Below are 14,495 nucleotides of genomic sequence, written 5' to 3' on the forward strand. Positions count from 1 at the left end.
GTGGAATTTGGGTGGTACCTCGTGTCCCTCTCCTTCTTCCTCGTCCTCCATCTTCTGGGGTGGTGATGATATCAGGTAGTTAGAGTGGGTTGGGTCAAAGCAGAAGAACCCCTTTTAGTGTAAGCACTAGGCATTGGTACAAAATAGTAAATAACCTATACGTAACTATCTGTATAAATGTAAGGTGACGTCCCATCGGGGGGCAGTTGCCTCATGTCTCAGCCACTGTCCAGAACTCAGCTGCGAGCGGAGAAAAACTCTGAGATATCAAATAATAAACAACTCGAGAAACTAGAAAACAAGGCCTTGAAGACTCCGCTTCTTTGTACCAACGCGACTTGGGGCTTTTAGAGGGCAAGGACTTTAAACAACTTGAATCTCGGGTGAGAAAACCAACCCGAGACATCAGGTGTTACTGTTGGGTTCTGTTGCTCTGCAGGACCAATGGGCTGGGTGCTGGACACCCCTGAGCACCTGGAGAGCCCTGCTGAAATGGGAGAAAACAGCACAGAGTGTCTGGTCTGGACCAGCCATGATGACCATTAAGAGATTCTGGTGTTTACCATGTTGTGCTTCATTCAGTCCTGAAAGATTTCTTTGAATGCTATAGGAAGACCTCACACATTTTAAATTGCTCAGGTATGCCCTCTTAACCTACCCTCAGCAAGAGTAAAGTAAAGTCACATTAATTTCAATGCTAGAGGTAATTTCCTATCCCCAGAAACTAGAGAGGATTTTGTGTGTAATGGCAATTAGAGTTTCCAGTAGTGAAACCCTTCCAGTTTTCACACACTGAATATATTCTCCTAAGTAATGACATCAAGGGAAAAAAAAAAAAAGAAAAAAAAGAGGAAGATTAAGGGTTCGCATCATTATGTTTGACAGAACATATACACTCCTTTTGCAGAGATTGAAACAATCATAACTAAGCTCATGGAAAATTGCAAACTCATAAAGGTTGTATGAACAGATGCATAAATCAAATTGTGAAGTAATTTTAATGCACTTTTTTGGACATAAATTCTTTTAGAGGACTCATCAACCATTTTCTGATACAAATCTTATGTAATGGTAAGAATGATGATGATTAAAATATTAGACACTGGTGAAAATGTCTCCACTTCTAAAAAAAAAGTTGTATCTAAGCCTTGAGGCAAAAATGTTAAAAATAGACATTTTTTGTATAAAACTATTTGCACAAATGAAACTAATAGGTTTTTATCTAAACCATCTGGTGGAGGAAAAGCATTAAAATGTAAAGTCACATATTGAAGCCCACAGAGATTTATTCTGAACGCTATACGTTAAAAAAAAATATAAAAAAGGAAAACTGTGTCTTTTCCTTCATTTATCTGAGGGCTTGCTCTGCAGAGTCCAAGGTTTAACCAGATAGTTTTGCTTTGGCAAAATCAGTGAAGGCTCCTTCTGCTCTTCACTGAAAAGTTGTGCTCCCAATACTGCAATCTAAATTAATTTCAGAACAATGATTAGTGGATTAGTATTTATGATTTGCTTGGGAGATTTTTTTCCCCCTTAAATAAACCTCTACAGGAAAGTCAGATACAAATGACGTCCACTTTTGTTTTTTCTGTAAATGTTAAACCAGACTGCGAAACCTCAGTTTAAAATAGCACAATTTACTGTAGCATGAGATGTGTAACAGGAAGCAACCAACTCTCACTCCCTCCCTCCACAATTTGTGGCCAAATGACCATGTTCTGCTGAGCTTTCTTTCTATCCCATGTGTAGGGGATTTTGTGTGAAACTGAATCACAGACTAGATTGAAAGGGATCTCTGCAGGTTTTCTGGCCTATCTTAGGCCAAGAGGAAAAGCTGGTACAACTTAGAAAGGGCTCTTCAGGGCTGTGCTGTTAACTTTTGAATATTTTCAAACATGGAAATCCCACATTCTCTCTGGGCTCCTGTTTCAGTGCTTTCAACCTTCCCCCGGTGATTATTTTTACCATAATATGCAATCAGGACTTTTCTTTATTCAGCTTGTGTCTCTTGCCCTTCATGTATGCCTCCAGAAAGATTTGATCATTGTCTTCTCTATAAAGATCCACTGTGAAGTTACAGATTGCAGAAGGAATTCCTCTCCTTGAGATGAACTAGGTTGGGCATTCTCAGCCTTGTCTTCCCATTCCTGACCATCATGATGGCCTCCTCTGGATTCACTCCAGTATATCCACATTTTCCTTGTACTGGGGTCACTACTGGAAAGTTTCCCACTTCTAGAGTCATGTTCCTTAGTGTGAAGGTGACAGCAGTACTAGAAAGATAGGACAGCCTATTTCTGACTTTTGTTCAAATTGTCCTCAAAAAATTCTCTCTTGAGAGTTTAGAAATACTCAGCCTTGAAAATCTATCAGCCATGTACTGCCAGGAGTTCACTGTGGCTGCTTCCAGCCCACTGGCAGAGGGCAGCTTCTGCTGTGGATGCAGATGCAGGACAGTCCCATTCAGCTGTCATGGCTGTCTCCTGGTGAGTCTAATAAGTCTATTTGGTGGCAGATATATTTTTATGTACTGTGCTTTATTAGGTCTGGTGTAGAAAGGTAGGTAAAAAGCTTCATTGATTCTAGGCAGAAATTCTGAAAAAAAAAAAAAAAAAAAAAAAGATAAAAAGAGAGAAATACATCAGTTTCAGGGATATGAATGATATAACCAAAATTCCAGTCTCACGAGCTTTGATATATTAATGAAAGATTCCAGGAACCTAGGAGCAGAGATTACTCAGATCTCTCTCTCTTTTTATTTTAATCTTTTAAAATTAATTTAGAGGAGTTAAGTTTGAAAATACCACTCGGCTGTCCACATATGACTTAAAAGTAGAAAACTGCTGAAGACAAATAAATCCTGGCAACTTCCCCCTATTTATTATTTGTAAAATCTCACTTAAGTTAAAACTATCCCCATGGATCTGAGTACCACTTCACAGATTTTGAACTTTAGTTGTGACTAAAGCAGAAGACTGTTTTTCAAAACTCTCAGATCTCAGCTACCTTTCCTCTAAATTACTCTCTGTCCTTGGGCACATCACTTACCTCCTTTCATATTCATCTCTAACAAAACCATGTAGCACATGCTTGTATGCCAGAGGAGAGGAGAGGCTCAGCTCATTATTTTGAACTCTGAGCAAAACATGAAGGCTTCCTCTGCTAATTAGGGCATCAGCCTTATTTATTCAAGTGGTGACATGTTTTTGAATGAACTTTGGATCTTCATGTTGCTATCTAAGCAGTGCTACATAGACAGCAGGAAAAGTCTTTCTTGCATCTTCAGTATTTAACAATATGACTGTATTGATGGCACAAACATGGATCCAGGTGTTTCATTGTGAAGAAAGTTGGAATTACAAAAGCAGCCTGCAGGCTTTGTGTCTGCAGAAGCCTTATGCTGCCACAGGTATTGTGCTAGCACTCTGTGTGCCCCCATCCCCTGCCCATATTAGAAAGGTTTTGGACTTTTTTTTCTTTTCACTGAAACTTTGCACTATGGGAGCACCAAGGTCAGCATATATGCTGTGCATAAAGCTGGGAAATTTTTGACTTCACGTATCAAAGTATGAGAAATGTGCATGTTCACTAGAGGTTTTCTTTGTCTTCCTTTCTGTTTTATTTTTCTGAAAGTATTGGAACCAGGCAGATTGTAAGGCAGAACTTCTTAGAAAGGAGTTTAGAGCAGCGTCTGAAATGTGTGATTCTTGGAGCCTTCAGAGACTTCTGCATTACAAAATGTGTGCCCAGCCTTCTGTGAAAAAGTGGTGCATGGAAGATCACCTACTTGTATGTTTGATTCAGCTAAAGAACATGGTTTATAAAGATAAGGAAGATATCCATCCTCGATCTAACTTTTTTTTTTTTCTTCCCCAGGCAGTTGTGCATACACCCTGCTGTTTGGTAAATTCAGAGTTAAAAGGAAAACTATTTTGGTTTGAGTTTGAACTAAACATGCAGCCTCTGGACATGGCTCAGTTCTCTGGTTCTGCCTGCTGTGTGCGCTCAGTGTCTGCCGTCCCCATCCTCACTGCTCAGCTGGCCAGCAGTCTGGAAAATGCTGATGTTCTAAGGGTTACTGGATTACAATTGTTCTCTGCAAACAAAATTCACATCTGTTCTGACAACTTATTTCAGCCTGATGCAACTTGAAAAGGTCGAGATTAATCCCAGAAAATCAGACTTCTATTTGAAAGGCCAAATCAACTTTAATTGTAACACATGGCTATTTGTATTGGCATTTAGCTGCAGCCGTTTATCCTTCTTTCCACTGGTATTATTTGTTTCTGAGCTTGCAACTAAAGCCTACAATGCCAGCTGAAATGTTTTAAAGTAATGTAACAAAAAATAACAGCTGACATCTTTCCTTTTACAGGTTTCCATTGACCCAGGGTATTTTGTGTGCATGGCTTTTATGACTTTTGTTTATCAGCAGTCTGGGTAAAAAAGTCATAGAAGAAAATGTTGCTTCATTTTATAAAGATTAACGGTGGCTACTGTACCCTCCTATCCTGTTGGCTTTATCCATCAGAGCCAGAGGGGATGAACCACATGCTCTGGAGTTCTGCCTCCTACCCAGTTTGGATCCCAGATGAGAAGGGGTTTAAAGCTCCTTCCCATAACACCAGTTGCAAGCTGTGCTTTTCCATATCGATGAGGTGACTAAGAGCAGCACCCCTCCCCTAAGCATGTGTAATACCTCCCTGACTACCCTGCTTCTCCTGGCAGCTGCTATCAGCTCAGCCCTTCAGCCATCAACTGATAGCTGAGCTCTCAGATCCCCTGAAAAGTGACAGGATGAAAGAGACTGATTTGGCAATACTTTGTTCTTGCTGTTTGGCCTGGAGAAAGATACTCTAAGTGGTAAGATTGTTTAGCAACAGCTGGCAAGCACCCGGGTGTGAGCCTGATTTTCAGACATGACAAGCACTTATAGGAATGTTGCCAGATACAGCTGTTTAAAAGCCTTAATAAACAGCAAGTCAATACTAATCTTTGCCAAATTAATCTTTTCCTTGACAGCCCATCAGAGCAATTATACTCAGACTCGTTGTAAACACAAAATTGTCAGAGGGTAAGGATCTTCTCTGCACTATACTGTGAATTTTTGCACACAGATTGTTTTCCAAATAGGTAGGCTTCCTTTTCTTTTCTTTTCCTCTTCCTCTCTATTTTTTTTCCCTCTCTCATTTTATTTTCAGGCCGATTACATGATTGCCAGCTTGGTATTAGCCTGAACAAAATTTCTTTGTAAAGTGTCTATCACAGCAAGTCTTTAATAGAATGTGAAATGATGACAGTCACAGGATCCATGCAGATGCACATTTGCTAGTGGGTTTCTCTAATTAGGCAGTAACTGTGACAGACTCTGAAATACTACAAGTCATTGTTCTCACTTGTCCTCTTGTTGGTGAAGTAAGAGCTACATTTGAGATGTGATTTAATGTGCTGCTGGGTAATAATAAAATACATGGGTTTGCAAAGGAAAGCAAATGGTGTCTGTGAGACCTGACACAAAGCACCTCCTGTTCTCCAAGGTGCTCAGCACCTCCTGCAGCACTGCCAGCACACTGCTATACCCACAAAATAGTATTTTATTTCAATGCAAAAGGGCTTGAAAACACCAGAAAAAAATAACTAACAGGGTAATGATTATTTATCTGTCTGCCTGCCTGTCTGTCTATCTATCTGGTCTTTTTGACTGTATCTGTACCTCTATCAACAGGAGTCCAGGGGAGTAACTCCTGTACGGGCTACATAACAGCTGCTTCTCACCATATGTGCAAAATACAGATTTTTACCCACTCCATTTTCCCAGAGCACAGAAAAATATGTCTGTGGATCTGCCATGTTTACAGGCTTGGGGAAGAAACAGGCAGACACAGACTTGGAGATGGTAGTTCAGGGTGGGATGATGTCTCAAAAGGCTAAGGAAGGTGGTAAGAGTGTGTTTTACCTTCCAGTAATGAGCTCTTTTTTTTGTTGGGTTTCCTGTTTACAGAGGAGCCTCACAGGGAATATTTGGCAGAGACACCACTGGAATCAGGAGCTGGTATTTGGTGAGAGAGAGAGAAGTGGGCATGAATACATTACATTTCCCTGTGAATGGCTGGGGCCCTCTATGAATACATTACTTACTGTCTGTGCATGAGTGTGAGGGGAAAATCCTATGGCAGGCCCATTTGAATTGGAATTTGGCTTCCTTGGTCAGAGGCAGCAGCTGGATGAGATTTCTGCTTGAACACGTGTGAGCCTGGGAATAGAGAGACCATGATATCTCCTGTCACCAGAATATGGCACAGTGAGCGCAGCAGTAAAATCAAAGAGGTTTTCCTTTTTAAAACCTCTGCTTACCTTGTGCAAGCAGATGGGATTTACGACCTGCAGAGTGCATTTGTTGCCAACTTTGCATTTTGTCCACCATGTTTTAAAAATAATTTGAAAATATATTTTTTCAATGATGGCAGACTATTTCCTTTGGTTTCTATATCACTCTGACAGATGTTTTTATCATATTTTCTTGCTGTTACATGTGCAGGTTGTTTGGTTTCTCATTATCATGGTTGGGACAGATGGTGACTTACAAGCAGTGACTGGGGTGTCTGTGCTACCGTGGTGCCCAAGGCACAGTGCTGCAGTGAAGGATGGGGCACATCTTCACCAACTCCAGTGGTGCTTCACCTGCTTACAGAAGGATCCTAACCATCTATTTTCAATTTAAATCTGTCGATACACAGCCAAAAACAAACAGCAGACTGCCTGTGGCTGGCAACCATTTCTTTTTCCCAAGGTCAGACATGAAGAATTGACATTTATGGATTGAAGTTGGATCTTTCTTTTGGAAAAAAAAATGGTTTCAGTATACCCATGGCCAAGAACGGCTGTTCTTCCAGCACAGTTGTCTCATCTGAGCAGAGCCCAGACACAGAACCACACTCAGAGCACTGGATGGGTAAAGTGCTGCACAGCAAACACACCACAGGTTCCTGAGTTCACAGACTGAGAGACACCAACTAGCCAGAGGTTCATACAGAATAAGTATTTTATTCATGATGTATTTTTTTATTTACATTAAAGTTTTCTTGTATTTCGAACTCTGCTTGGATACCGAAATTAACAACTTTATGTGACTGCACACCTGCTCTAAAAGAAATGAAGATAACACAGTTCTTTTCCATAAAAGAAAAAGGAAAACTGCCTGTCAAAATCAAAGTTGATTTTTCTCATTCCCAGTAATTATCTTTTTCTCTTTAGAATTAATATGAGTGGAAAATGTAGTTTACTGTAATATAATAAATAGAAGACATTGGGTAATTAGTAGTGCTGGTATATTTCTAAAGTACTAAACAGACAAACAATAAACTGTGAATTTAATCACGAGTTCTCATACAGTTTCAAGACAGGAAAATTAGAGCTCTCAGCTACAGTCATTTGAGTAATCACATCTGATCTGCATTATTTATTAGTTATTACATGCCAAGTGATTCCAATTGTACATTGCCTGAAATAATTCAGAAGCAAGCATGCTTTGTTTCTGTTTTGTTTTATAAAGAAAAATCAATGGCATTGCCGAATGTGTATTCTATCCAAATTGCTTCCTTTATTTCATACAGAAAATACAAATCAGTGGTACTGTCCATTAATGGGACAGGCATCTGGGACAAAGTCTTTCAGAAATGTATTTTCAGAGCTATCCCTTATCCCAAACATTGACAAAATACCCTCTTTTGGATATTTTTATCCTTTTCCCTGTGGCTGTTGAACTTACCTTTCATTTTAGGATTTATTTCTGATATACTCCCTAAAATTCTATAGGACTTTTGCATATATAATAAAATGGCTGAAGCATATGTGGTAATATTTCTTTTGGTAATATGTTTATTCCACTTGACAAATTAACAAAACATGATGAAGTTTCAAGAAGCAGTGTTATGCAGTTTTATTCAGTTAGTTTTGTTGATTCAAGTCTTAGTTTTGGGCAACCTCCTGCTCCAATGCTTTAAAAAGGGAATTACTTAAAATACATTTTTTTTCTTTTTCTTAACAACCAAAGAAATAGAGAAATAGTTCTCAGTTACCTTCATTTTCTGCCAATAAAGCAGGTTTGTTGTTATATTTGTCACTGTAAAAACTAAATAAAGTATTCACATCAGTTGTGAACAATTTGTGCCAGCAAAAGTTAAAGCGTCAAAGAAACCTCTTTAAAATGCTAACAAATTTACTTACAAACACCTATATTTATTATTTCATAAATAGGCGCAACAGGTTCCATAAAAAAGATTAAATACAGACACAGTATGAAGAAACAATAATACATAGCCATATGTAGAGGTTATAATTTAGCTGTCTCCAATCTGTTTCTGCATCTAATAAAATATCAGGTAAGCATTTGGCAGTTTTATACATAAAAAGACTTAAATGACGTTTACTAACCAGTACACATAAAGTGATTTTCTTTAAAAAAAAAAGCATTTTTTTAGGCAGTACAAAATAAATGTGTTTGCTCTTTATCAACATTAGTTTTTTCTCCTAAGTTTTTTGTATTTATTACGTGAGACAAAGCCAATATTTTTAATTAATATAATTTGGGACTACTTTACTTTTTTTTTTCTCCAAATACTTTGAAAATATAGACTATCAGTCAGTTGTTTAAAAATGAAGTAAAAATATGAATGTTCGCCAATTTTACCCTTATTGTGAAATCAATAAACTGGAATGAGCCAGTTTCAATTACAATTAGCTACAAAAACATTCACATTTTATACTCTAGGAGAGTGTAACATAGATGCTATTTACAAACTTGCTATGACTGCTACATCAAGCCATTTAAAAAGTCTTTAGTAGTTTCGTATAAACACCCATTATGAAAAACCAATGGAAAATCCAGGACTTTTATCCGAGACATCTACAGTTGCTAAGGCAGTTACTACCGCAGCACTTCACAGCAAAAACCAACATAAAATCTGAATGGTCCAAGTTTCCTTCAGGGAAGAAGAAAAGCAATGTCCGTTAAAGGATCTCAGGGAAGGGGTGGAAAGGAGAAAGAAAGAGAAAAACATGGGGGGGAAAAAAAAAGAAAAGGAAAGAAGCGAGACTATTTTTTCCAGAGTGGGTGACCCACAAGCTCAAATAGTCCTAAGTGCTTAGCAACTTGTATTTTCTAATAAAATGCAGAACTGCCTTGACTGCATAAAGCAATCCATGATGAAAAGACTTCCCTGCATTCCTCAGTGGAAAGGAGAGGTGTTTCAGATTTTCAGGTAAGGTAGAGTGCTTTGTCCCTCTGCATGCCCCTGTTCAAAGAGAAAAAAGAACAAATGTGATTTTTTTTTTTAATATTTGAAAAATTTTTAGTTTTATTCTTAAAAAAAAAAATATCAGCCCCACAACCCCACTGCATGTCATTAATTCCAAACATATCACTGAAGTACAGCTGCATTGCCATGGTAATAATAAGAAAAAAAAAATCATAGTGACACATAGCAACCTGGAGACAACATCTGGCTTTAAAACTGCACTGGACTGAGACGTGGGTTGGGCCACTGGTTTTGGATAACCTACACTAGTGGGCTGGTAGCACTGACTATCAAAAATTGCTTGGAGCTCTGGGTTTAGCACAGGTCTTGGAATGATGCTCCATAAGCACCTTATAAGAAGCAGCCACTTTCCTTTGAGACAGGAGAGCTTCGTTGCATGAACATGGGTGTCAGCCACTTATTGAGCCTCTGGCATATTTGATTTACTGGTACAGATACAGCCAAAATGTGTTGGGTTGGCAGGTTCAGGTAAGCATTGGCAAGGGGAGAGCAGAAGCTTAGCAAAGATGGTTTAAGTTCACACACATGGATTTACAAAGGTTTATCTACACAGAGTGGGCTATACAGGCATATTTGTCAGAGAAAGCTGCTGGGGATGGAAAGTTACACCCACTGCGCACCTGGAGAGCACTTCTGGGAACAATGACACGTTGCTTTTTTCCAGAAGAGACCAGGAATCAAATCCACAGGTGGCTATGGCTCGTTTGACAGAGTCTATTTAGTCTCTTCAGAGCTCAGTGTAAGTGATTGTAAAACTCTGTGGTCTGGACAGACTTCTACAAAGGCCTGCAGCACATGTCATGACATGGTAGTAGAGCACAGAAGTGAAACTGTTCTGCTAAAGAAGTGGGCAAGTCATCAAGTCATGGGGCAACAGTGATAGGTATGGGAAAGAGTGATGCTGCTGTTCAGACTAGTTAAAGTCTGCCTCAGTGTCAGCAGGCTGAACTAGTAGACAGAAAAAGATTTTTATTCAGTTCTAATTCGAGTTCCAAAACCACTTTAAAACAATAAGGCAAGTGAAATTCCTGGTTTAAGTAAATGTAATGGATGAAACTGGTCTTTAGTTCTGCTTTCTGTTCATTCGTCTGGGCTAGATTTGGCACTTTGGGAGAAACTAAGAGCTTTTATCTGCCATTGCCTTGGGGATTTGGGGTAAGTCAAGGGTAGGTCAGGCTGGTGAGCATGTTCACAAGGCACAACATCTATAATTTAAAACTGAAAAGATACTTTCTGTTCAGTCTTAAATGTTTCCAGGCAGTTCCTGGCAAAGTAACATGGCTCCACAAAAACCATGCTGCCAGAAGTCAAAATTTCAAAGGGGTTACTAACCTTATATTGGGGATATAGGGCTCCTAAGGTATGGTGTTTTGTTTCTGGTTGTAATCATCTGTTCTGCATGCCATTCTCTTCCCTGTATCTTGTATCCTATGTATCAGTCCTGCTCCTCACTGACGTGGTTTTTCATGATCCAAGCTAGTTATTTTCATGACCCAGACTAGAAAATAGTTCATGCCATTTGCCTATTATTGAGACATAGTGATCTCAAAATTTCTTTCTTACTCCTTCTCCCTAAGATTTCTGTTATCTTCTATAGAATGCAAGTTCTCTGAGACCTAGAAAGAGTATGTGCTATGATAAGGAGACAATAATGTCTAATAAATGTAAGCATTAAACGCTTGTTCTCCCACAACAAACTAACTGCTGAATAAATACAGGGCCATCACAGATAGACTTCAGAAACGCTGTAGGGAAATGGGCAACGATGCTGTTCTCAAATTCTCTATCATATGCTTGTGTCATGAATGTTGCTCAACACAAGGTGGCATTCACTGGCTGCTTACCCATTACTGCAGTAGTCATTATTCCAGTCCACAGTCTGTGCTGGAGGATTTCTGCACCCTGAACGAACATACTCCATTGCTTGGGTAACAACTTGTGCAGCTGTTGATGTTGGATTGATGATATTCTGATAATCAGGCTGAAGAGTAAATCCCTAGAGGAGAAAACAAGTACATTACAAAGTATGGGAAAAAAAGTAACAGGTTTCGTGTATTAAAAAAAAGTAAAAATGCAGAGTGTACTGTGAAGTGGCAGAGAATACTTCTTTCCCAGGTGTAATTTTGGTTATAAAACCTAAAATAGGCAAAAATGTGTAGGTGCTTTCTAAGTTTTAAAATCTTTCTTCGGTTTGAGAAATGAAACACTGCCAAAGCGTTGTTCGCTGTTACACAGTCACAGGATGGAACTAAAGGAGACAGAGCAGAAACAATTCAAAACCAAGAGAACAACTCAATCAGCACTGGGACAAAAAGGTCTGTTTGCTCCTTAGAGCTTCCATTTAGATTAAACGTAAGCATACACACTAGTCACTAATTCCCAGAATATGCAACAGAATCTTTTTGAAGGATGTAGGCAGCAGGTGGCTGACTGTTTTATTAGGCTACACCTATTCACGTATTGTTCTCAAAACCCTTTTTCTTCATTCAGTCACAAAGGGACCATCTGCTGCTTCTTTTATTTGCACTTCTCTCTCAACTAAACGGAAATTCAACCAAAGCTTTTTAACAGTTGTTGGACTAATGTAGTGAAAGTAGCACAGAATAACTTGCTTTTGAAACCAAAGGGACAAGAAAAAAAAGTGGAAGTTACAAAGAGACATCTAACCTGCTCCCTGAATTTTCTGTCATATGAAAAGTCATAATAATTTTTAGCTCTTTTGATATATTCTGATGTTTAAATATTGTGTTTCAAACCCAGGAGAACAATTGAAATTTCAAGGCTAGTGTATCTGGTTCACCCTGTACATCGTGTTCCTGTAAAGTAGGAAGAGCTACACTGCGTAAAATCATGGGAATGCTGTATGAAAGCAATCGATGTCTGCTGAAAAAAAACAGACCAAGCTCCTTCCTGGGGCAAGGGCATACAATTCCCACTCAAGTTAACTGTCTGCATAGCTACTAAATCAGAAATGGAACTTGCACCAAGATGCCTAGTTCAGAAACTCACTCCTTCCAGCCAAAGCTCACAGACAGAACAGACAGAATTAACTCTCATAGTTTTTAGTTAGTTTAGTGTTAGTGCATTGTGTGTGATTGCTTTTCTTATGCAGCCTTCATTAGGACACGAATTTTGTGGACAGATTTTTTTTTTCTTCAGGTTTAAGATGACAGCCATGCTACATTTTGTCAAGATAAATGAATATTCTCAGCTTTCACTTGGCCCCTTTCATCCACAGAAATAACCTTCCTTCAAATGGAATGTCACTTCCTTCTTATCTTTCTTCCTTGGCTATTCCCTGAGGTCTTGCAGGTGTTTTGCCCCACTTCTTATGTGCACTGCCACTTCACTCCACTCATCCTGATCATGGGTTTTAGTCTAGACCATAAATGACTGCAACTTTATTCCTTAATCTTTTCCACGTGGAGAACACCCTGAGTAACACTTCAGTACCTTAAACACTCTTGGAAGAGTGTACTCACTTTGTACCTGTTGACTCCAAGAAACAGCCTACTAGTAGTGAGCAAGTTCACAGCTGAATTCTGCATCTAGTTGCCATGTTATTCATATACTGCCCTGCTAATGAGATTAAATAAAGCCTTCCCATGGTGGGTTTAACACCCATGTAACCCCCATGCTCTGTACACTGCCTTTTCACCAGGCTCTACACCTATGCAGCAAGCTGCAGAGACAACCCTCATGCCTGTGACAGATCTAAAGGAAACAGCAATTGAGCAGATTTCCTAATGACTTTAATTGGAGTTTTGTGTAATTAGAAGGCAGAAAATTTGGGTTTGTATACCATAGTCATAATTTTTATATAAAACATGAACCATAAGGCCTTTCTAATTTAGGTCTCAGAGGAAACCAAGCACAGAAACACATCCTACCCTCAGGCACTCAGATTTACCTTTGGTAGCAAATCCCCTGATCTATCATATATACAAGAAAAATACCATATAGGAATAGAAGCCGGTAGCAAAGTGTGCAAGTGAGCAGGCACAGAGACTCAAGTACTCACAAAATCATAGAATGGTTTGGGTTGGAAGGGAACTTAAAGATCACCTGGTTCCAGCCCTCCTACTGTAGGCAGGGACACCTTCTACTAAACCAGGTTGCTAAGAGCCCCATCCAACCTGGCCTTGAAAACTTCCAGGGAGAGGGAGCATCCGTAAACTCTCAACACTCAAGCAGCAAGGAGACAGTTCCTCCAAATCTGAGGAAGAGACCACCAGTACAATACCCATTCCATTTCTTCTGGAATTAGGATAAATCAATAACTTAGATGGCAGAGAACTGTCCTGTGTTTTAACTCAGGCATTGGGTGTGGATGCATTCTCATATTTTTTTTGGGTTTTCTGTATGACCACAGCCAAATGGCTTTGGCTCTCTTCCAGCAAAGTATATGTGCAGGTGTGTTTGGACTGAACTGGTACCTCTTGTGTTAAAGTTGGGGCTGCAGAGCCAAATTTAATTCTTCTACCTGCAAAAAATAAGATGTAACAATGCTTTCATCATGTACCTGGCAAATCTATTTAGTTTATGGCTGCCAGGGATTGGGGGCTGTTTCTTAGGGCACACTCAGGTGGTAAATGCTAACGTGGTGCAGGGCATCCAGTGAACCATCCAGTTCCAGAAGGGTCTCAGTGGTCCCTCTGGGGGGTTGAGGGCTACCAGAATATTTGCACTGTAGGTGATGGAAAGTATGCTTGTTAAAGCAAAATCATTTAAGCAACCTTAACTCAGTATGAAGGACTGATAAAATATGGTACTGTTTAAGATGCAAACAATAATTACTTCAGCTTTTTCAGCAACAGAAAAAGCTCTGAAAATATAGATCTGTACAACAGAGGGAAACAGCCTTGTACTAGACTTGTGGTAAATATTTGGGTATTATTTATGTAAGCCCTTAACAAACAATGATGAAATAAAAAGTCCTCAGAAAATGAGTGCTTCGAGGTCTAATTAAACAATGCTGAATGTTTTTGCATTGTAATGCTCAAGAGAAAATCACCAACTGTTTTGCAACATGCCTAGAATTTTAAATTTCATTTTCTTGTCCCAGATTGAAATAAAAATAGGGAACTTGATAAAGATTAATTCGATGTCAGGAGGGACATTTGCTCTTTAATTAGATTTCTGTAGCCCTAGCAGTTTCGTTGTGCCACTGTAGCAAGT

General features: G+C 39.2%; 1 protein-coding gene across 2 annotated transcripts in view; it reads right to left on the reverse strand.

Moving 5' to 3' along the window:
• Window positions 1–7,090: 7,090 nt before the first annotated feature.
• TOX (thymocyte selection associated high mobility group box) overlaps window positions 7,091–14,495 on the reverse strand; it is a 218,110-nt gene continuing 210,705 nt past the window's right edge. For both annotated transcript variants that reach the window (XM_083861978.1, XM_083861977.1), the window contains 2 exons: window positions 11,162–11,313; window positions 7,091–9,293 (listed from right to left, as the gene is read on the reverse strand). In XM_083861978.1, the coding sequence (XP_083718104.1) occupies window positions 9,257–9,293; window positions 11,162–11,313 (189 nt within the window). In that variant the 3' untranslated portion in view covers window positions 7,091–9,256. The remainder of the gene's footprint in view (window positions 9,294–11,161; window positions 11,314–14,495) is intronic.

Source organism: Zosterops lateralis (assembly GCF_965231275.1).
Source record: "Zosterops lateralis genome assembly, chromosome: 1".
Taxonomy (NCBI): domain Eukaryota; kingdom Metazoa; phylum Chordata; class Aves; order Passeriformes; family Zosteropidae; genus Zosterops; species Zosterops lateralis.